Source organism: Hoplias malabaricus, chromosome 17 (assembly GCF_029633855.1).
Source record: "Hoplias malabaricus isolate fHopMal1 chromosome 17, fHopMal1.hap1, whole genome shotgun sequence".
NCBI lineage: Eukaryota > Metazoa > Chordata > Actinopteri > Characiformes > Erythrinidae > Hoplias > Hoplias malabaricus.
Genome location: NC_089816.1, coordinates 8713617 through 8736699, shown reverse-complemented (window position 1 = coordinate 8736699; position 23083 = coordinate 8713617). Strand labels below are relative to the sequence as shown.

The 23083-nt window shown below is 39.8% G+C and overlaps 2 protein-coding genes across 2 annotated transcripts; one reads left to right on the top strand and one right to left on the bottom strand.

Annotated features, from left to right (window-relative positions):
* The first annotated feature begins 39 nt into the window (after positions 1–39).
* On the top strand, positions 40–19777 carry loxl3a (lysyl oxidase-like 3a). Its single transcript, XM_066649166.1, has 15 exons — positions 40–470; positions 1120–1402; positions 3238–3401; positions 6892–7109; positions 11418–11607; positions 11919–12099; positions 12368–12522; positions 12952–13122; positions 14292–14447; positions 14771–14930; positions 15439–15682; positions 17664–17779; positions 18138–18274; positions 18707–18818; positions 19030–19777. Exons 2-15 carry the CDS (start codon positions 1123–1125, stop codon positions 19101–19103), a joined length of 2358 nt encoding a protein of 785 aa, XP_066505263.1. The 5' UTR covers positions 40–470; positions 1120–1122; the 3' UTR covers positions 19104–19777.
* Positions 19778–20182: 405 nt separating this feature from the next.
* On the bottom strand, positions 20183–22857 carry tubb4b (tubulin, beta 4B class IVb). The gene is made up of 4 exons (XM_066648830.1): positions 22699–22857; positions 21785–21893; positions 21565–21675; positions 20183–21367 (listed from the first exon to the last, which is right to left on the bottom strand). The coding sequence occupies exons 1-4, from the start codon at positions 22753–22755 to the stop codon at positions 20307–20309; spliced, it is 1338 nt and encodes a 445-aa protein (XP_066504927.1). The 5' UTR covers positions 22756–22857; the 3' UTR covers positions 20183–20306.
* Positions 22858–23083: the final 226 nt, after the last annotated feature.

Genomic DNA, 23083 nt, shown 5'->3' with positions numbered 1-23083 from the left:
ATATCACCAGTAGGGTCCCTTTCCTCCAACACTAACATCCAGAAGACATCCTCTCTCCTCTCTCCTCCCTCCACACGTGTATTGAGCCACGGTCTGGCAAACTGTTCAGATAGATAGATAGATAGATACTTTATTGATCCCCAGGGGAAATTAAAGAAAAAAGAGTTCAAGCTGAGTCCAGGCCAAGTCTTCACGTGAACCTCTGTCAAGATGATTCTGGTTTATGGAGCGTTCTGCGCCTCCCACTATAAATAGCTGAAAGCAGACAGTTAGCCTCACCAAAGTCCCACAGCAACCCCTGCCTCCTCTTAGCTCTCTCACCACTCCGCCATTCCCGGCGTTTACTTTCACCGCACATCCACACACGATTTGAAAGGCCAGAAGGACACATCGCTTTCTTGAGAAGTCATTTAATGTTCTTATGACTTGGTTTGGGAGTTTCTGCAGGTGCGAACTTTCCCCAAAGTGAGGTAAGAATGCATCATCAACATCTTTAAAAAAACAATAACACATAGTATAGATCACATGAACATCTTACATTTTTGGATAGTATGGAGACGACAAAAAACCTTCCAGGTCCATCTGGTTTTTGTTACCTCTAACTGCAGTACCAACTGAAAAGCAATCATAGAAGGACTGATTGAAGTAATGAAGTTTATTGGTCCCAAAATCTAATTTCACGAATCCAGAACTTCACATAGCTCACTCACTCACTCACTATTAACTAAATCACATACTCACTCATGTTTAAGAACGACTCCATGAAGTGATGATTTCAGTTCATTGCATCAATTACATTTTTGTATTTATATAATAGTTTTTTAAATCATATTTCTGATATGCCAAAATATGAAATAAAGATGCATAAATGTTTTTTTTAAATATAAAAAAAGTATATAAAAAATGTTGGCACACTTAGAACTTTAGTGAGACCACATTTGGAAACTTGAGAGTTTTATTTGCTATTATTATAACTCTAATTTTAATAACAATTAAGTCTGTTTTCTTTAAACACTGAGGATATCCAGAGTATGCACATTAAAAGCATTATTTTACACAAAAAAATGTGAATTTATCATCGTGTTACTCACATCCAAACTATCTTTCTGTTTGACTCAGGTCATGGTGAAATCTCAGGATCTAGTGGTATTTCTGGTGTGTATGTGGTTGCCCTCCTCTTTTTGCCAGACATCCTCACCTCGGCATGAACAGTTAAAGTTCCGTCTGGCCGGCTACCCGCGCAAACACAATGAGGGCAGAGTGGAAATCTTCTATAATGGAGAGTGGGGCACTATATGTGATGATGACTTTACTCTGTCTAATGCCCATGTCTTGTGCCACCATCTGGGCTTTGTGGAGGCCCTCAGCTGGTCACATAGTGCCAAGTATGGAGCTGGTACAGGTTAGTATAAACCTGGATATAAACGAGGACTGTATATGACATACACTATATGTGTATACATTATATTTTCACTTTACTGAAAATCTGTTTTACATAATTTGCTTACAGCAACTGGCATTTTTGTTGTGTAGATGATTCCTAGTGGAATTTGAAATGGTTCAGAATAACTATATATATTAACATGAAGTTATGTTTTTAATTTACACAAAGTTACTGTTTTAGAGACACAAAATATTGTGTTATTAATATGTTACTGCTACAAAGATCCTAAAACAGTAGATAGTTTTATATCACAGAAAGGTAAGATACAAACAGAATTGGAATCAGTGAAAGTACAGCAACATTTATGCCAACAATTTGATAAATAAGGTCACGGTGGTGCAGCAGGTAGTGTCACACAGCTCCAGGGACCTGGAGGTTGTGGGTTCGATTCCCGCTCCGGGTGACTGTCTGTGAGGAGTTGGTGTGTTGTCCGCGTGGGTTTCCTCCGAGTGCTCCGGTTTCCTCCCACAGTCCAAAAACACACGTTGCAGGTGAATTGGTGACTCAAAAGTGTCCGTAGGAGTGAGTGAATGTGTGTGTGTGTCTGTGTTGCCCTGTGAAGGACTGGCGCCCCCTCCAGGGTGTATTCCTGCCTTGCGCCCAATGATTCCAGGTAGGCTCTGGACCCACCGCCACCCTGAATTGGATAAGGGTTACAGATAATGAATGAATGAATGAATGTGATAAATACAAGTGTTTTGTATTGACTAATTTTAAGGCAAAAATATGCAGTAATATGCTTTTCATTGTCTCCAGGATTAAAACCCCTTATACTGTAGCTACGTTGTCTAGTAACTGCATATATTTGTTTTATAGTACAGACTATAACAAAAATACTATTACAAATAATTAATTTCAGTCACTCAATATGAAATAGACACTGCTGTGTCACTGCTGCCCTCTAAACAACAGACTGCGGTTCAGAAGAGAACATCAGTGAGAGCCCATGGGAAGGACTCCTAATCTCATTTTTACTACATCTTTAACGTTAAACTGCAAGTCACTCAGAATAAGAGCATCTGACACTACCCTAAATGTTAATTGTAAATAAGTATTATTAATTAATTAATTCATGGGCGGCACGGGGATGCAGCAGGTAGTGTCGCAGTCACACAGCTCCAGGGACCTGGAGGTTGGGGGTTCAAGTCCTGCTCCAGGTGACTGTCTGTGAGGATTTTGGTGTTTCCTCCAGGTGCTCTGGTTTCCTCCCACAGTCCAAAAACACACGTTGTAAGGTGGATTGGTGACTCAAAAGTGTCCGTAGGTGTGAGTGTGTGAGTAATTGTGTGTGGCCCTTTGAAGGACTGGCGCCCCCTCTAGGGTGTATTCTCGCATTGCGCCCAATGATTCCAGGTAGGCTCTGGACCCACCGCAACCCTGAACTGGATAAGCGCTTACAGATAATGAATGAATGAATAATTAATTCATAGCCTGTAACCGCTTATTAAGTTCAGGGTCGCGGTGGGTCTGGAGCCTAGCCAGAATCACTGGGCACACACCCTGGAGGGGGCACCAGTCTCTCATTGACGACACACACGCTCACGCCTATGGACATTTGTGATTCGACAAACCCACACAAACACAGAGAGAACAGACTAAACTTTTCACAGCCAGTTATCTGGAGTGGAATTTGAACCCACAACTGCAGGACCCTGGAGCTGTGTGACACTACATGCTGCACCACAGTGCCTCTCTAATAAATACTATATTTTGAGATCAATAAATTGATATATTCCCTAGGATTCAAGGGTTAATAGTGCTGAACCTATTTGTGTTCTGTATGTTCTCCACAGGTAAGATTTGGCTGGATAACATGATGTGCTCTGGCTCGGAAAATAGCATTGAGGATTGTTTGTCTCGAGGATGGGGAAATAGTGACTGCACTCATGAGGAGGACGCAGGAGTGGTCTGTAAAGATGAGAGGCTCCCTGGCCTCCTAGACTCTAACATAATTGAGGTAAACTGAACTTGCCGTCAGACCAGGCCACAGACAAAGATACAAAACCACTGTAATGTGAATTTCCATTAAAGTAAATGGATTCAACTTTATTGAACTACCTTTATTGCAACATTTAATTGTCCAGTTCCTGAAAGGCCTTGTTCCATAAACAATGGGAATAATTGAGTTGACTACATTCAAATGCATGGTAATCTCTGTTCAGTTGATTTACTTAATTAGTGTAAGTCAGTACATATGTTGGTCATGTCACACAGAACTGGGAATTTTTTCTCTCATGTATTTTTCATACGCAAAATCCAATTAGTAGGCTCTGAAAAGAGCCATTTGAAGTGAATATAGCAAGTAATTAGCTTCTTGGGGGAAAAAGAAGACAATAGAGGGAGTTCTGACAAAACCGTTTCATTATTTGACTGAATCCTTGTGATGATTACAGCCTCATTACAAACTGAGAACACAGCTGTGTTTTAGTTCAGGCAAAATGCACACTTGAATATTGTTTCTCACAGAAAGTTAGCTTTCCATTTTGTGTCAGTAATTTCATTAAGTTATTCATGAGTAACGTCCTATTTAATAAACTTTTTAATCTCTCACTCCCAAGTGATTTTTTTCCCCATTTGCTCAGGGGAAATGTGCTCATTCATTTGTGCAGTCTGTGGCACAGACTAACACACTTGTTTATTTTCTAACCCCTCTCTTTCACTCCTCTCTCTCTCAGCCTCTCCCAAACCTTCTCCTTCTTTCTCCCTTTGGTTTTAAATCTCTTAATTTTCCAGCCACCACTGTCTAGAGTTGTTTCCCTATGTCTCAAAGAGTTTTCTACATTTTTCATTCCCCACTCTGTTCTGCACAGAATGATGGCGGCAGGCTGTAGGTTTACTCAGGGGGAAGCTCTCTGTGGTGGAGCCAGCAGTGTGGGACACAGATTCTGCACTAAATTAACCTCGTATGGTCTGTCAGTAGAGAGAGAGAGAGAGAGAGAGAGAGAGAGAGAGAGAGAGAGAGAGAGAGAGAGAGAAAGAGAGAGAGACAGGAGGGGGAGGAGTGAGAGTGTTTGAGAGAAACAGAGCAGGGAGACAGATGATGAAAATGAAAGTGGGAACGTAAATGAGAGAGACAGAGATGAATAGAGTGGGGGAGTCAGCACGAAAGTAACAGACTGAGGAAAAAGAGCAACAGGGGAAGGGGGAACAAAGGATAAAGATAGCGCACCAACAGAGATGATGAAAATATAGTGATACAGGAAATGAGTGAGAAAGAACTAGAGATAGAAGGAGAACAGGGAAGAAGGAAGAAAGAAAAAAGGATATAGAGAGAAAAATGTTCAAAGTGAGGAAGAGAGAGATTTTGAGAGGGATAGAGTGGTAAGAAGTGTTATGAGTGGAAAGAGTGATAGGAGGGAGGGAGAGAGAGAGAGAGAGAGAGAGAGAGACAGAGAGAGAGGAGCAGAAATACAGAGTGAAAGGGAAGGACAAACGGAGCACAAAAAAAGAGGAGAGAAAAAAAAGAAGAGCACTAGAGAGAGACGAGGGAAGGACAGAAAAAGTCAGAGAGAGTGGGGGAGAGGGAGGGAGGGAGAGAAAACTCCAGACTGAGTTGGAGAGCAATGTAAATGGGAGAAAGATGTGTAAGAGGCCATGCAATGTTGTCCAATGTTCTGCTTTGTACCGGAAAAGCGAAAGAACATGGAGAACTTGAGGGAGCTGTAAGAAACATCTGCCTACCGCTGGACTAGGTTTTACACTCACATAACACTGTGTGCACTTAGACAGGAATGGTGGAAATGAGAGATTACAGGTCCAAAATACATTAAGAAGCATCCTGTTGTGATGAGAAGTGTCTCTAGTAAACATCAACTTTTCTTTTATTGACTTTTATTCGTTTTTTTTGTGATATCGGTCAACAGATGCAGACAGACATAAAGGACTGGGTTTTATTTCATTAGAGTCACACAGTCTAGCGGGAAAGTTTCTCACTGTCTGCTTACAAGGACAAACATTCCATGGCACTAATTCAGCAAGCTACGTGCGCATATGCGTGTGTGTGTGTGTGTGTATGCATGCACGTGTACTGGCTCTCATCTGTATTTCTTGCACATGTTTGTAGTTGGCACTCTTTTCCTGCTACAATTATGAAATTTAAACTCCTTCTTTTGTCCCACTACATATTAATACTAAATAATTTTCACCAAGGTACAATTTAGAGAATATGGCACCTTTTTTAAGATTTGGAACCACTGTGAATATGTAGTATAAGCCTGTGTTTTGTTTATGTTCTTTCACTGCTTGTGGGTATGTATCTATTAATGGGGCACTATTATGCAAAACTCACTTTTTGTGTGCTTTTGTATTTCCACTTGGGTCTCTACTGCTCCTACTCCAATACTCCAAGCTCGAAAAAGAACCCCATCCATCTGTTTTCTATGAGTCAGTTGAAAGATTTTGGTGTCAGTAATCATACACGTCTACAAGCCGTTTGGATGGCTCCCTTATTGTGACGTCCAACTAAGGAAATTTGCATAGAACCACCCTAGCACCACCCTCACCTGCATAAACATGGAATGGGTGGGGCGTGACCAGCAATAGCTTATTTGCATAAAAGTGACAGGGTCCTTAAACAGCTCATTCTGAAAAGGACTGAATCTGGCAATAGAGCTGGTGATATCTCTTTATGTGACAGTGATTTTGTGCAAAGAACTTCATGAACATATTTTGTACAGGCCATAGACCTATTCTAAAGTGTTTAAAAAGAGGTATATTCCCAGTAAACAAGGAACGTCCCTGGACGTTCAAAATAGGTCTAAAAGTAGCCAATGACATATTTTAAACGTCAATGGACGTCCAAAACCCATCTTAATAAGTTAGTTAAGTGGTGACCAATCGATAAAGTTAGTGGACGTCCAACACGCGTTTTATACAAGTAATTTATTTCGGGACCAATTAATAACATCAATGGACGTCCAAAATACGTCTCATAGTCGTCTTTTCAATGTCTGTGTTTGGACGTCTTTTCAACTTTCATTTTCAACCTTAAGAGAACGTTGATTAGACGGCAGTCATTACGATATTTCAACGTTGAATCAACGGCTAATTGTTTACTGGGATATGTCCCCTTTTAATATATGCACACTGAGATAATGACAGAGATATATGCATACAGAGATAATGACAGTTTTATCTTTTTGTAACTTAGAAGTGACCAGCTGTCCTTTCTAAGACATGCCATTTCATGATGAACAGACCAACAGAATTGCACAGAATAATATGGTGCAAATACACTATATTTTATAGTATGTGCAAAAGTCACTATAGTGCAAAACAAACAAAACTTTTTATGCTGGGTTTGCTCAAGTGCAGTTAGATGAGCTGAGTTCCCTGAGGGCTGAAAGGAAGAAATTGCAAAATCAATAGAATCTGGTTGTATACAGTTTCTTATTTCACTGCTGGTGTGTAGGTTTTTACTACCCTCATTGACAGTGCTGGTGTTTTAGATGCAGGTGGATGAGAACAGGATGGAGAAGATCCGATTGCGCCCCCTATCGGCTGCCCATGCTGATCGAATGCCTATTACAGAAGGTATATTGGAGGTGAAGTATAAAGAGAGCTGGGGTCAAATCTGCAACATAGGCTGGACTATCAAAAACTCCCGCGTTGTTTGTGGAATGATGGGATTCCCTTCAGAGAGAGTCATGGGAAAAAAGATCCTCAAGTAAGAGTTCACATTTCAATGGTTCTAAGCTCTGTCCTTTCACTGCACCCCTGCTGTCTTTTGCATGTCCTTCCAGAACCTGGCTTTTCTTATTATAATTGTTTCAGTAATCTTTATTTATTCCAGGTTTAGCATTTTAATGGTGCACAAAAAATCTACATGACTTGTAAGGTTTTTGCTACAATCCAGTTCTGCATAGTTCTTTGATGATAAAACTAATACATCATGTTTATTCCGATGCTATTTTTTCTATATGCATTTAAAAAAGACTTAAGGCAGAATGTTGACTGGTTAAAAAAATCACAGCAAAACAGTGGACTGTGCATATTACTGGCCAGACATACAACCTACAGACAATAAAGAAAGGAGAAAGAGAACTCCATCACAGCCAACCGGTTCAAAAATAAAAAAACTCATATAATACCACAATATGAGCTGTAGTTCTGTATTTAATCAAAATGCATACAGAAATCGCTTAGTTAGAATCACTTTGAGGATACTTACCGTAACTGGGTAATGGTACTGCCACACACCTCCAGGATCCTGGGGTTGTGGGTTCAAACACCCTTCTTGGGCTACTGACAGTTAGGTGTGTGTTGTGTTCTTCCTGTGTATGCACGGGTTCAAAACTCATTCTTATAAATGGATTAACTATGAAGTTGTCCATAGGAGTGACTGTGAGTGTGTGAGGCCAATGCGAAGGACATGATTAAGTGGCTACAGAAAATGATGCCCCAGTCTGAGTGTGTAGGAAAAATTGTTAAAAGTTTGTGTTTACAGAATTATGAGCTCTTCTCATAATATTAATAATGGTAGTAAATCAAGGCCTGTACTTTATCTCATCTACAATGCTGCTACTGCATTCCAGCAAACAGCCTCTACTCATCTCTAACTTCACTATTCAGTGTGAGCCACACAGGAGTACAGAAAACATTTGATAGCAAACTGTATTTGCATTAGGAGTTTAACTTTCCTGATTCATTCCTAAATAATTTTGGAGGAGTGTATTTCCTGTGAAGTCGATTGGACGCATTTTATAGTTGTGGTCTACAAAGGGTTCCTAGAAGCTGAGATGCCTAATTTGCTGCTGGCTGCCTGCTTTCTGACCTAAAGTGTTCTTTTCCTGATGGAACTTTGGAGAGTCTGAGGTTTTCTGTTTTTGTCTACTGAGTGTGTATCTTAATTCAGTAAACAATGTGTTATGGAGTGGTAGTTTATATTTTAAAAAGCCTCCAAAAATGTTGGAGATGAGTTCATGCAAACAACAGAACACTTCTATTTTGAAATGTATATACTCTCTCTTTGTTTGTGTGCATATTTGTGTGTGTGTGTGTGTTGGGTTATCTTTGAATGTCTTAAGATTCATTATCTCGCAATTACGTATTTGACATAACTAAACACATCTATTACTAATCTTCCAGTAATTAAATGTAAAGGGATAATCAGGCCTACGTATATCTGTTGAAAACATAATTTTCAGCATCTAATCATGGTGTTGAAGTAGTATGTTGAGTTTGTCTTGTTTCAAAATGAAGAAATGCCCATTCTGATGATGTGTCTTGTAGGTGGAAGTGTGTAATGAAAGATTGTGTGAAACAAAGAAAAAAAATGATGTCCAGGTGAGATCCGTAATGCTAGCAACCACAACGACTCTAGCAGAATAACAATAGTAATATTAAGGCCTTGTAAGGGTAATGAGTACAGAGTCATGTTAACAGTGTCTCAGACATTTACCTGAAGTCACAGTGATGTAAAATCTTTTTATGGATTTAAAAATCTAAGTCCCCAAAGCCACTCTTTCTGTGTTTTTTTTGCTTTTGTTCTGTCCGCCTGTCTCACATTCTATGCTAAAGCAGCCATCCACAACAGAGAGCTGTGTTACAGATTCACACCAGATGGCAAAATGTAAGCAGTGAGTGCTGTGATAGACAGACCATGACGGTGAATGATAGAGAATGTGTGTGTGTGTGTGTGTGTGTGTGTGAACACACGTGAGAAAACCAGAGAAAGAGGGGAAAACTGTAAACAATCATGGCAGAGAGAAATAGCTGAGGTATGGAGAGATTGATAAAGTCTACAAATGGCTGAAGTTACTGAGTCAGTTATTTTGAATAACACGCATGGACCCTGGAAAATTCCTCAAAAGTCCTGAGCAAGTTCCTCCAACAAACAAACAAAAATAATCTTTAACCATTTAGATCCAGTAATACCTACACAGGCCATTTATCTTTATGATTAGAGAAGTAGGTACAGTTTTAAGTTCTGTAAACTGACTAAACTAAAAGTACAGTATATTAGACAGTTGCCATTTGTCTTTTTTGGTGGCATTAATATAATTATCACATTTAATAGTTTGTGAAAATTGCTCTTTTTACATCAAACTAAAAGCCTGATTTAAAACTTGCTGCTGTGTTTGTAGCTGTTTTCTGGTTTTCTCGTGCTCTTCATGTTTAATAGATAATTTTCTGGTCTTTATTAAAATACAGCAGTTAGTGGATTACATTATCAGGAAAAAATGACTTAAGTAGCTTTGTTGATTTGTAACTCATAAGGAGAAATGGGATAAGTAAATTAAATTATTTGAAACGCATCCAGAAAAAAAAAGATTAATGTACTACACAGATTTCCTTCTGTACTCTGTAATATTTACAGTAGCCAGATACCACGTTTCTCTTATTTAATTTTCAGTCCAAAACAAGCATTAATTTTTCAGGAGATATATCTGCAAGTGTAACATATTCTTGGTTCCATTTGCACTGGGTATGGGAAACAATGTGCAAGTCAACAACTGTGCTTAAATTTTCATCTTTGAGATACAGGAGAAAAACCAGCTTCCTTGTTCTTTCAGTTCAGAAACAATTCAGAAGACCGCCTCACATTTGGGTCCAAAAAGACTTTCAGACAGTCATCATTAAGAAAAGTAAACAGAAAAGAAGACAAATTGCAGATCTAACAAAGCAACAGCTGGTGTTTTCAGCCCCCAAAGGTCAGCTGTCACGGATTGTGAGCAGAAAAAAATTCAGTTCTCAAAAAAACAGTTTTTTTAAGATCAAAACCACAGAGATGTGCACATATATGCTTGCAGATTATCTTTGGGCGGGTGATCTTTTTCCACTAGCGCAAAAATGTATAAATTGTCCTTAATGGCTGGAAATTAAATAGTCGCTGTTCCGAAAAAATACATGTATCTGGATGAATTAAATTTTCTTAACTAGTAAATGTCAATGTAAAAAGATTTTTTTTATTGGTCCATTCATCATGAGATCATCACACATTATGAAGGACAGCTGCTTCAATTCAAATGATGTAGTAAACGAAATGGACAAAAATGTGTATTTTCTTTGGACAGCGTGTTCTCTGACTTTTGCCCAGTACTGTGTCTAATATACAGACTGAACTGGAGGTGAAGGAGTTCATAATGATGTTGGTGATACACAGACACTTGTGCACTTATTCACATACGTTCATGAAAGGTCAACAGGGGTTGTGAAAACCACAGTGACTCAACGTGATCCCAACAACCTGCGCAGCAGAGTTACATTGTTGCTGAATTTTCACTGCAATGCCATTCTCACTGTACATTCATTCATTCATCTGTAACCCTTATCCAGTTCAGGGTCGCGGTGGGTCCAGAGCCTACCTGGAATCATTGGGCACAATGCGAGAATACACCTTGGAGGGGGCGCCAGTCCTTCACAGGGCACACACAGACACACTCACACACATTCCTCACTGTACATGTCTAAGCATATCAAGAGCCTGACAGATAGGCATGTTGTATATGAATATCATGCTGCTTGAACAATTGAAAATCAAAAGTAGCTTTAGGAATTAGACAGAGGAATTGGTAATTTGCTTAACAGTGGACTGATAATTACTATTTTTCAATTATTTAAACGGTCATTAAGATCAAATACAAAAATATTAATATTGTCATCCAGTCAAAATAAGTATGTTTTTAGTAAGTAATTGTGTGGAACAGTCAAGGCTTACCATCTCAATGACAGATTGAATTAGAACCGTCTCAGCGTCATTCTTTTTTGTGTCCATGTTCCTCTCTCACACATTTCTCAGTTGGCATAATTCTAACATTCTAGCAGCTTACTGCTGAGAAGAATAGATTCCTGTTATTTCCTAGCCCAGAGTCACAGCTTTATAGAGGATCATGTTATATCTGAAGAACTTTACTTGGGCCCAAGTGCTTTAGGTCAAGACTGCAGTTTTATAAATGGTGTGGTTTTATTAAATAACATTATCTTAAAAATATTTGCATATGCTTTAATACAAAGTCTTAACTTTTCTCTCTAGTCACAGCAACGTGTACAGGATTCACTCTGTGGCCTGCACTGGAAATGAGGCTCATTTGTCTGCCTGCACCATGGAGTTCAGTAAGAACACTAGCACCCCATGTCTGGGTGGAGGACCTGTTGCAGTGAGCTGTATTCCTGGACCCCAGTTCACACAAAATCGCGGGCGCAAGAGCAAAAAAAATTCTGTGGTAAGCCCAGTCCATAAGGTTTCTATTAAAAGTTGGGTTTCGGAGGAGAACAGGGCCATGAATTAGAAGTGCACTGCAGTGCAATCCTCATAGAAATACAGTGTTTGTACTTTTTGACTCTTTCTATTTGTTTACCCGTTCAAAACACTAGTTTTTCATGCAGAGAATTATATGCAATATATTTAAAAAGTTTTTTATTTAAAAGTTTATATTTGCACAGACAGTATCACAGGAAATGTTACATTTTCTGTAATAAAAAAATAGTTTTACAGTATTTACAGTAAAAGACAAATATTCTGTATCTGGTCCAGTCTAAGGTGCGTCTGAAGGGTGGGGCAAAGGCAGGTGAGGGCCGAGTGGAGGTGCTGAAAGGCTCTGAGTGGGGCACAGTGTGTGATGACCTCTGGAACCTGCAGTCAGCCAGTGTTGTGTGTAGGAATCTGGGCTTTGGAACAGCCAAAGAGGCTCTTAGTGGAGCGCGCATGGGCCAAGGTGAGTCAAATTAAGTCAACATCTAACAGCTTTGAGCTGAGGAAGGACATCTGTAGCTATGATAAACCAATGTACTCTTACAGCTGGACGGAATACCGAGCATGAACGTGTATAGTTACTTTATAGAGCAGGTGTGTACCTAAAACAATGTTAAGTGTTATTGTGCTGGCCAATTTATTGCGATTTAATGCAGGATAAATATTATTTAACATACTTTAATATATTTTGAAACTGATTTATGTAAAATCTGACATTCCTGCCTCTACAGGAATGGGTCCCATCTACATGAATGAGGTGCAGTGTCGCGGAGATGAGAAGAATTTGTGGAAATGTCCACATAAGAGTATCACTGCTAAGGACTGCAAACACATGGAAGATGTTTCTGTCCAGTGCAACATCCCATATATGGGTTTTGAAAAAACGGTCAGACAGCCTTCTCATTCAGATTAATTATGTAACTTTTAGATATCTTTAGGTTTTTATTATATTTTTCAAAAGTAAATTTCCAGAAAAATGTATGCTTGCTTTGTTTTTTAGTCTACCCTGCTTGAAACAAATGCATTCTTCATGAATACATGTATGCTAAGCTACTGATGCTTGCACTGTAATTTGTACTGGGCTGTACAACTCAGAAGCTAGCTTATCTATGATCAAATGCTGCCCAGTTAACTGAATGAGTCTCTAGAACAGGCATCCTGTATGCACACACTGGGTATAAATTATTTTTATTATATGACTAAAGCCCAGAACAACTTGAGTAGACCTACTTCATAACCCATATTTCAAAGTCAAAGCTGTTTGACTTTTGACCTGTTGCTTTTCTCTGCACTTTGCTGCTCATTTCTAACCCAGATCCGGCTGACTGGGGGCCGTACACAGTTGGAGGGCCGTGTGGAGCTGCTAGCCCCTAATGCCAGTGTTTCATGGCAGTGGGGGCTAATCTGTGGGGATGGCTGGACCTCTCGGGAGGCCATGGTAGCCTGCCGGCAGCTGGGGCTGGGATATGCTAGCAGCGGTCTCAGCGTAAGAGAATTCCTGGAGTATATGAGAGATGTCCAGCTCAGCTGTCAGAGATTTACTTTTCTGTAAAGTTGCATTCCAGCCCAGATATTACACACCTGGCTTTAATATTCAGAAGCTCTGTAAGACCTTGCAGAGCTGGATCAGGTGTGTTGGGCTGGGAGTAGAACTGAACTCTACAGGGAAGTGGATCTTAAGCAGCATGGCCTTCTCAATGTTACACAAATACACTAGTAGGGTGTGCCCATGGCCAAATATTAGATCAGGAATATTCTGGATTCTAGATCAGGAGTATTATGGGTCTAAAATTTGTTGTGGCAGGTCCTCAGTGCACCCGGGTGTACACAGGCCAGACAGTGTGAACTTTGGTGGGTATGCCTTAAAAATTGTATTAATTAATCAAGAATATACAAGCACACTTTTTAGATTATGGTGTGTCTGCATTGGAGAAATGTAGGAGTTCCAAAACTTTGTTGGAATTATAATAAAGATAATAATAAATCTTAAGAACAGTAGTGTATAGGTTACTGAAACACACTAATTATGTATCTAGAATGAGATAATAAGTAAATACAGATATCTTGTTATTTGCTTAATCTGAATTCTAGGCAGCTTCTTGTCACAACTAACAGAAGGTATCAAGCTTCTAGAGGGCAAGCATGAACTTGTGCAGTAGTATAGAAGTGTGTTAGAATCAGTGGCTTCCAAAATAGTCTCTGAAACTTCCAGACTTCCAGCTGATCCACATTTTGTTCTATCTCATCTTCAAATATTGCATTTACATTTCTGGAGTTTGGTAGATGTTCTTATCTGGAACAACGTAACACATAAAGTATGCTACAGATTTAGGCTAATGCAGCCTTAGGAGTGTTCCTGCAAAAGAAGGATATTGATCCAAACCTTTAAACAGTGTTTTTAAACTCCTGTTTGGGAACCCATGAGCACAGTTTCAGGTAATATTTTGCAGTAGCACACCTGATTTGGATTGTAAATGACAATTGACATTGAGCTGGATCAGGTGCAAGCTCTGATATAGAACAAGATTTCTGCTTGAGATAAATCAGGAATGTGGACTGTATGTTAACCAGTGTAGCCAGCTGCACTAGAACATCCTAACATAGATCACAGGATAGGTGGCATGCTTAGTCCTTGGACTGGGGATCTGTGTCCAGATCCGTTTGGTCGGGGGCAGGACGGATTACGAGGGCAGAGTGGAGGTTCAGGTGGGGTCCAGATGGGGCACTTTGTGCAGTGATGGATGGAGCACTAGAGAGGCCCTGGTGGCCTGCAGTCAGCTAGGCCTCAACTATGCCCTGCATGCAATCACAGTAAGTAAGAAAACTACTGACTCAATAAGTCATAAGACACATCATTCCCAAATTTAGAATAATTTTAGATTTGTGACTATAGTACACAATCAAGGGTGTATTTCTAGGGTTTCCAGTAAGCTGGATAATTTAAGCCAAATATTGTGGTTTGTTCAGTATGGATGTATCTTAGATATATCAAGAAATTAAGTGATCTGGCTAACTGATAAATATAGTCTGGTCAAATACCCCCAAATATTTCATATCAAACAATCCAAATATGGTTGTATCATCATTATAGCAGCCTCTAACTTTTGCATTGTGGCATGGTTTGTATTGCTAAGGAAACGTGGTACTGGGACAGCAGTAACGTGACTGAGATGGTGATGAGTGGAGTGAAGTGCCGTGGAGATGAGATGACTTTAAGTGACTGTCAGCATCACCAAGTTGTCAGCTGTAAAAGGGCAGGAGCTCAGTTCTCTGCTGGGGTTATCTGCTCAGACTGTGAGTGCCATACACATTGATCACACTTTATAGCCTCTTAGTAATATTTCAGTGATAGGCTGTATTATATTTTCACTAATAATGGTTCTAAAGATACAGTGGCAGTCATAAAGAATTGCTTGGATTCACACTAACATGTACTAATATTATTAGCAAATTATTTGATGTATTGAATGGCCCTATATTTTGGAGAAGGTAAACCACAGAACATCCAAAAAGAGGAGATATATCACTGTGAATAAGTGGTTTGAGGAGGAATTCAGTTGGTGATATGGCCACTGCGGTATTTATAATTTAAGCCTATGTAGAGGTTCTGGAACTATGTTCTGTTGTGTGTCTAGAACTAATTCAATTTGTCTTATATTTGCATACATTTTTGGTGTGTATCTGTGATCAATATTGTTGGTTAGCTTTTTTGCTAAAAAAAAAAAGGAATTACATGTAGTTATTCTCTTGCCTTGTGTACCATGTTTTTTTTTATCATCTGCTCATCTCTCATGATCCTCAGCTGCATCTGACCTGGTCCTGAATGCCCTTCTGGTGGAGCGAAGCGTGTACATTGAGGACCGACCCTTGCACTTGCTTTATTGTGCTGCAGAAGAGAACTGTCTGTCTAAATCTGCTGTCAGCGCCAGCTGGCCCTATGGTCATCGCCGTCTTCTTCGGTTCTCCTCTGAGATCCACAATGTTGGGCGAGCAGACTTTCGGCCACGATTAGGCAGACACTCCTGGGTGTGGCATGAATGCCATAGGTAAGAACATGGGCCTTTGAAGCTGGCTAGAAGCCTGTCTAGGCAATTCAGTATTCTTGATAATCTGAAGCTGTTGTCTAGAGTTTACACAAGTGTTTTTTCTTTCCTTAGGCCAATTTTAGTTGATTAACCAAGATGTTGCACACTGGAACTACGAGGCTAACAAGCAATGAACATTGGGCAAAAATACAGACAAAATTCAGACAGTATCACAGAAACACAATAAGCCTACAAAGCCTTAGCTTAAAAAGAATTATAAAGTAAACAAGCCTAATTTAGCCAGACCGCCATTAGCCGTATAGCCATTGTCTCAGAGGTTTTTCTGGCATTTCAAAAACAGCAAAGCTCAAAATACATAGCCTTGTCATTGGAAGGTCTGGAGAAGCTTTGGTGCTTCATATCAATGTCTTTGTTTACAATAATAACTATAACATTTGTTTAACTTGTCAGTTGCTGACAGTGTGTGTATGATCATGGAAAGCCTGTTATTTTCTGTTCATACAAATCTACAAAACTGAAGCACCATGTTGAGATGACATTAAAGCATCTCGTTTACCAGAAAGCAACAAAGGTAACACTTTAACAGTTACATTTTTGAACATTTCTAAAACCAAGCACTTAACATTTTTATCAACCAAGTAATCTATACTTGATAAAGGAACAGGGCATCGCTGAGAACAAGTTATTTATTACTGACTTACATTTCTATAAGAGTCCTGCAACTGATAAAACTGTGCTGTCACTAATCCACAGCCTTGTTTATTTTGAGTAACACCTCGCTCTGGTGTTCTGGCTTTGATAATCCCAAGATTTCCAAATTAAGTTCACGAACTGGAATGTGAAATAAGGCTGAACTAACAACAGATGGTGTTGTTAAGTTCTCTCTGTGAAATACGGGTGAATTAACAGTTCCTACTAGCGCATGTGCGTCTCAACATTAGGTGTCAGTCAGTCGGTAAGCAGAAATGCTCCTTCTAGGCCGACCCGCTAGGCAGTCCGGCAAAAATTACTTTTTGTTCGTTCTTATTGAACATTGTTCATTATAAACAGCATGGCATGGTCTGGTAAAAGTGTACTGATTTTGTAACATGATGTCAAATGGTGCTAATATTCCATTGCCTAAGGGGGCATCTATGATTGTGGGGAGACCTGTTCTCTGATTTGTGTATGTTCAGAAAGTGGGGCGGTGTGTTTAAGGGGAAAAAACAACTGTTTAACTTGTCTGTGAGTTTTTATACACTGTTTAAATTACCACAGAAATTTGTTTGTTACTTGAGTTGTTTAGTTTTGTGTTAGTTTATGTCTGTGAATACTCCTAGAGATGTTGCTGTGGTAAGGCTGAAGAATTGTGTTATCTGTCCACCAATTTAAAGTGGTTTTGCTGAAATTTATGAAAAAGAGGCCACAGAAAATCTGATTTCCTATAATGATGGTTGTTTTGTTTTATATGGCAACTCTTGCACTGATTTTATGATGAGGTTAGTTGCCCTGAACTGTGTTCAACTTGTCTTTACTTGTTACTTTTGGAAGGAGAAGCCAAAAATGAGCCTAGAGCAGTGTGTGGTGACCAGCACTTCTGTTTCAAAATCCATGCAGGTCTCCCATGCATTAGGTCACTCAGTACTTATGCTTTGTGCAGCTTTAATGGGAAAACCTGGTGTGTGTGGGAAGTCACGAGACATACAGAGCGCAAATTCAGCCTCAAGCCTGGGAGCGAGACCAGTGTTTTCTCCATGGGTTCAGTCCCACACATACAGGCCCTGAATTTGACAAGGATATAGTTTTATTCTGATAAATGCATAGGCACTTAGTACTAGATAAAGTACTTTACTTATTTCCATATGAATTTTAAGTGTCTTATGGCCTGTCATAATCATACAACAATGTTTATTCAAGAAGATCTTGAAGGCATTAACAAACTCTGCAATTCCATTCCTCTTTCGATGCAGTTCTTATTAATATGAGTGGTTAACTCTCTCAGGCACTATCACAGTATGGATATCTTTACCCACTACGACCTGTTGGATCTCAATGGCACTAAAGTGGCAGATGGTCACAAAGCCAGTTTCTGCCTTGAAGACACAGAATGCCATGAAGGTGAGGTTACATTGTGGTTGCGTTGGTTAATGATTCAGGATTCTGAGGTCAAGATTAGGTTTCTGACATGAAGCATTGAATAACATTGATCAGAAACACAATGAATAGACGATTTTTTAAATGTGAGCGAATTGTTCAGTGGTATTTAAGTACTCATTATATCTATATTCTAAGAAAAGCAAATTGTGATTGTGCAGTCCTGTATACAGTGCTTGCTGTAAACTCTGGGTTTATGAATATTAGGTTTTGTAGCTGTAGTGTGGTTCTACTCAATATGGCATACACATAAATCTGCTTAGTCAGGATAAATGTCGAGAATATATAGAATGCAAAAGTTGTATTACTTTCTTCGGTGCAGGTGTTTCAAAACAATATGAATGTGCCAACTTTGGAGAGCAGGGCATCACAGCAGGCTGCTGGGACACATATAGACATGATATTGACTGCCAGTGGATTGACATCAGCGATGTTAAACCAGGGAATTACATGCTGCAGGTAAAATGTAAACATAATTCATAACTTATCTCATTCACAAACCACAAGAATCTTGTGAATATAAGTTCTGAGCCTTATTACCCTGTCAAACTTGGTCCCAAAGGACCCCACTGACAGACGATTGCTTCAAATACTGTATTAAATTAGCTATTGTTCTGGTGTCCTCTTGTGGGAGACACACGCTATTGCAAATGCACAGTCAACTCTTAGGAATCCAAGGATCAAGACAGTAATAGGATTGAGTTGGGTTTTTGTTGTAATGAACCTTTAAGTATACTGTGGAAAGGAAAGAAGGACTTTTAGTGGATTCAGACTTAAGATTAACCTAAACTGGTCAATAACCATTTGGCTTTTTCTTCTACCAACTAATCTACCAGCTTGTTCCTACACTGCAGTTTTTATTTTTTTTTATTACATTTTTTGCTCTCACAGGTTATAATAAACCCCAACTTTGAGGTAGCAGAGACTGACTTCACAAATAATGGCATGCGCTGCAATTGCAAATATGACGGAAATAGAATCTGGTTGCATAAGTGCCATATAGGTAAGTCACTGTAACCCTGCTTAGTGTTCACAGATATATAGCAGTCACACACACAAAAAGGTTTTAAAAACACTCTTGGAGATGATTTGAGCTAATTTTTTTCAGATGTTTCCAGTGAGAATATTAGGCCAGAATACATTAGCACACATAAGCCAAAGTTCTTTAGGTCAGCAATGTTAACACAAATTTTTATTCCATATTCTATTTCCAGGGGATTCATACAGTGAGGAGGCAGAAAAGCAGTTTGAACTTTATCCTGGCCAGCTGAATAATCAGATCTCATAATGCCAGCAGCCAATGCCAGGAACTACTTTAAGCCACTCCAGGAAATGAGCAGCTTTATAATATACATAATTATTTATTCTTATTGTAAACCAGCAAGTCCTTATTAATGAAATGTTTTCTCCCTCTTTCTGAGAAGAGCTATCTCTAGGTGCTAAAACAACATGGCCAACTCAGCGGCTAACAAAAACCAATGTGCTAATCAGTGCCATTACATCTACAAGCCATGTTCAAAGACACTGGGGAAGGGAGCATAGATTAGTCTTTTGTCTGTTTGAATACAATGAAAAGGCCAATGGGAAATGCAAACTAGAACACTTCCTCATGCATGAGCCAGAACAATTACACCTTTTCAACTGACTGGAAAAAAATCTGGCTGAACGTGATCTTACAAATGGTATATAATAAATGATCATGATGTAGTAACAGATTTTAAATGTTGATTAAAAATGTATTTTGAACATGTTCAATGAACTGTCACAGGTTATAAAGGTAGCAAGTACACAAAACAGCTGTATGCTTTGTAAACCTGGGTGAAATATCAGGGTGTGCCCACAAAGCAAGATCTGTTTAGCTAGATATTTTAAACCAAAGGCCTGGGCCATGAGGAAAAAGATCCTCAGGCTCAAATTTTCTAGTCTTGTTTTGTGTAACACCCCAGGACTTTGTGCTAGAGCATTATATACAAATACTAGGCTAAACTAATTACACAGCCTTATTTAAAAGAATTATACTTTCTAAACTCTAGGGATTTTTTTTTAATAAAGCCAACAGGCATAGAACTTGAACTGTGCCTTACAGGTGAAAGTTTACTATTCATTCACAAAATTTCTGGCCTCCACTTCAATTTAACAATTTCAAGTTTAATGAAGTTCCATATAGCCTAGATGGTCTCCTATAGCCACACCCATTTATCCGTTCTTTAAGGCTTGCGCATATCTTAGTCCCTAGCCTACCTAAAGACAGTAACTTGAATGTTTTTCACTTGAGTATTTATGTTCCAGAGCAACCCTAGTTGTGTTGATTTACCATTATTGAAGAATTAGTAATTGTGAAGTTCAATTAAGCGCCACAAACTGAGGTGTCATTCATTTCACTTTATTGGTATGAAAGGTACAACTTAGAATGCAAGTGACAAACACAAAGTGCCAAAGGAAAGTTTGGAAAAGAAAGAACATGGAAAAAAGAAACAAGACAAAGACCAACTTAGGCCAGCTCCTCCTCTCCTTCCTCTTCAAACTCTCCTTCCTCTTCTGCAGTAGCATCCTGGTATTGCTGGTACTCAGAGACCAGGTCATTCATGTTGCTCTCAGCTTCTGTGAACTCCATCTCATCCATGCCCTCACCTGTGTACCAATGCAAGAAAGCCTTGCGCCTGAACATGGCTGTGAACTGCTCAGAAATGCGCTTGAACAGCTCCTGGATGGCTGTGCTGTTGCCAATGAAGGTGGCAGCCATCTTGAGGCCACGAGGTGGAATGTCGCAAACGGCAGTCTTCACGTTGTTGGGGATCCATTCTACAAAGTAGCTGCTGTTCTTGTTCTGCACGTTAAGCATCTGCTCATCCACTTCCTTCATGGACATGCGGCCACGGAAGACTGCAGCTACAGTGAGGTAACGGCCATGTCGTGGATCGCAGGCAGCCATCATGTTTTTGGCATCAAACATCTGCTGTGTTAGCTCAGGAACAGTGAGGGCACGGTACTGCTGGCTACCCCTGCTGGTAAGTGGAGCAAAGCCAGGCATAAAGAAGTGCAGACGGGGGAATGGCACCATGTTAACAGCCAGTTTGCGAAGATCAGCATTCAGCTGCCCAGGGAACCTCAGGCAGGTTGTAACACCGCTCATAGTAGCAGAGACGAGGTGGTTGAGATCACCATACGTGGGTGTTGTGAGTTTAAGTGTGCGGAAGCAGATATCATACAGCGCTTCGTTGTCAATACAGTAGGTCTCATCTGTGTTTTCTACCAACTGATGGACTGACAGTGTGGCATTGTATGGCTCCACAACTGTATCAGAGACTTTGGGAGATGGCACAACACTGAAGGTGTTCATGATGCGGTCAGGGTACTCCTCACGGATCTTGCTGATAAGGAGGGTGCCCATACCAGACCCAGTGCCACCACCCAGAGAGTGGGTGAGCTGGAAACCCTGCAGGCAGTCACAGCTTTCAGCCTCCTTGCGAACCACATCCAGAACAGAGTCAACCAGTTCTGCTCCCTCTGTATAGTGGCCCTTTGCCCAGTTGTTACCAGCACCACTCTGACCTGAAAGGAAACATTCGTTACATGCAAAATTGTAGACATTAAAAGCAGGCTTGATGCATACCATATTAGTTCCCCATCATTCAAATGAATCTAAATTTGCCTGCACACAAAAATCAACTGACCAGAATTATATTACCTATTTAGCATTTATACAATGCGAAAAAATAAATCCATGGTAAAGTAGACAGAATTATTACCAAAAACAAAGTTGTCAGGTCTGAAGATCTGCCCAAAAGGTCCAGACCTTACAGAGTCCATGGTGCCTGGCTCCAAGTCCACCAGCACAGCACGCGGGACATACTTTCCACCTATAATACAGAAGTAATTTAAGCTTTTCATTTGTAGCAGAACAGAACATTTGTATAACACTGAAAAAAAAAAAAACCTAGATCATTTTTACTCGTTTCAGAACCTCACCTGTGGCCTCATTGTAATAGACGTTAATTCTGTCAAGCTGAAGATCACTGTCACCATGGTAACTGCCAGTCGGGTCAATACCATGCTCGTCACTGATCACTTCCCAGAACTGCGAATAAAATATAAAAGCTTATTTAGAAAAAGTAGGGCACCAATAACTATTGTCTTACTTTTTAAAAATAGAACCAAGCTGGATTAAAGTACAGCTATAGCTTCCGCAAATTAGAAAATTAAGTCAAGCCTCAACTTGTAACGGTACGGCCCGCTACACAGGCAAAATGGAGTTTGCCAAGTCACTGAGGCCATTTTATAACACCAGCGCGGACTAGATGGACAGAATTGGGTCAGAGCACAAAAAGCCTGTTTGAACGGTCAAACTATAGATCGTATTTCTGCCCTTTAATATCGTCGACGATAAAACAAAAATAAAAAACAGGAAAAACAGGCATTGGCCTTGTCTGAAGAGCAATTTTTCTATTCGCTGAACCAGATACAACCGGCCATGTTACGCCAGCCAACACCCTTCAGCCTGCATTGTTTCACCATTACTTCATTCATAGAACCCCGCTTTCCGGAGACCAAGAAAGACGTTAAGGGCTTTAAAAAAATAAATAAAAAGCTTTTCATTCGACGGTTCAGCAGCACTTTATCGATATTCAAAATTGTGTTTATTTTTTAATAAATGCAACAAGTCGTCTTGGGTAATATTAACTTACTACAAGACTATATGCACGGAAATTTAACCCATCGTCAAAGAAATAATTAACATAAAAAAAAGCAGCGTAAAAACCAACTATAAACCACTAGGAACTAAAATAGACAGGCCTTCAGACAGTTGGCGGGCCAGCTTTACCAGGACTACCTAGCTCTCAGTTCATCGTTACAAAAATATTAAATAGCTCTTAATGTTTTACCTTGGCTCCAATCTGGTTGCCGCACTGTCCTGCCTGCAAATGAACGATCTCCCTCATCCTGTTAGATGTAGAAGAAATAAGTTATACTGAAATATACTGCGCTTGACAGAGCCGAACGACAATGAGACAGAAATTTGAGAAGTACTTCTACTTATTCAGTTAGGAGGGATCGGTTAGACACTCTCGAACCTAATTGGTTGCCATATGTCCTGTTCCCGCCCACTCTGGGATTTCATTGTCGGGCTCTTATCAGGAGCCTTCTCACAGGCAAAACGACTATTGGCTAAAAACGCATACGAAGGAGTTGATTGGCGGAGAGGGTCATGAAAAAAAGTTTCAAATATTTTCAATGTCATTATCTTCACCTGTGTTTTTTTCCACTCAA

What these genes read in the sequence shown, in the direction of transcription:
- loxl3a (XM_066649166.1), top strand. Translation starts at nt 1,123, where the DNA reads ATGGTGAAATCTCAGGATCTAGTGGTATTTCTGGTGTGTATGTGGTTG. An exon ending in ATATGGGTTTTGAAAAAACG is followed by an intron (nt 12,523 to 12,951) that starts GTCAGACAGCCT and finishes TTTCTAACCCAG; the next exon opens with ATCCGGCTGACTGGGGGCCG. An exon ending in GTGTGGCATGAATGCCATAG is followed by an intron (nt 15,683 to 17,663) that starts GTAAGAACATGG and finishes TAACTCTCTCAG; the next exon opens with GCACTATCACAGTATGGATA.
- tubb4b (XM_066648830.1), bottom strand. Translation starts at nt 22,755, where the DNA reads ATGAGGGAGATCGTTCATTTGCAGGCAGGACAGTGCGGCAACCAGATT. An exon ending in GCAACCAGATTGGAGCCAAG is followed by an intron (nt 21,894 to 22,698) that starts GTAAAACATTAA and finishes TTTTATTCGCAG; the next exon opens with TTCTGGGAAGTGATCAGTGA. An exon ending in CTATTACAATGAGGCCACAG is followed by an intron (nt 21,676 to 21,784) that starts GTGAGGTTCTGA and finishes TCTGTATTATAG; the next exon opens with GTGGAAAGTATGTCCCGCGT.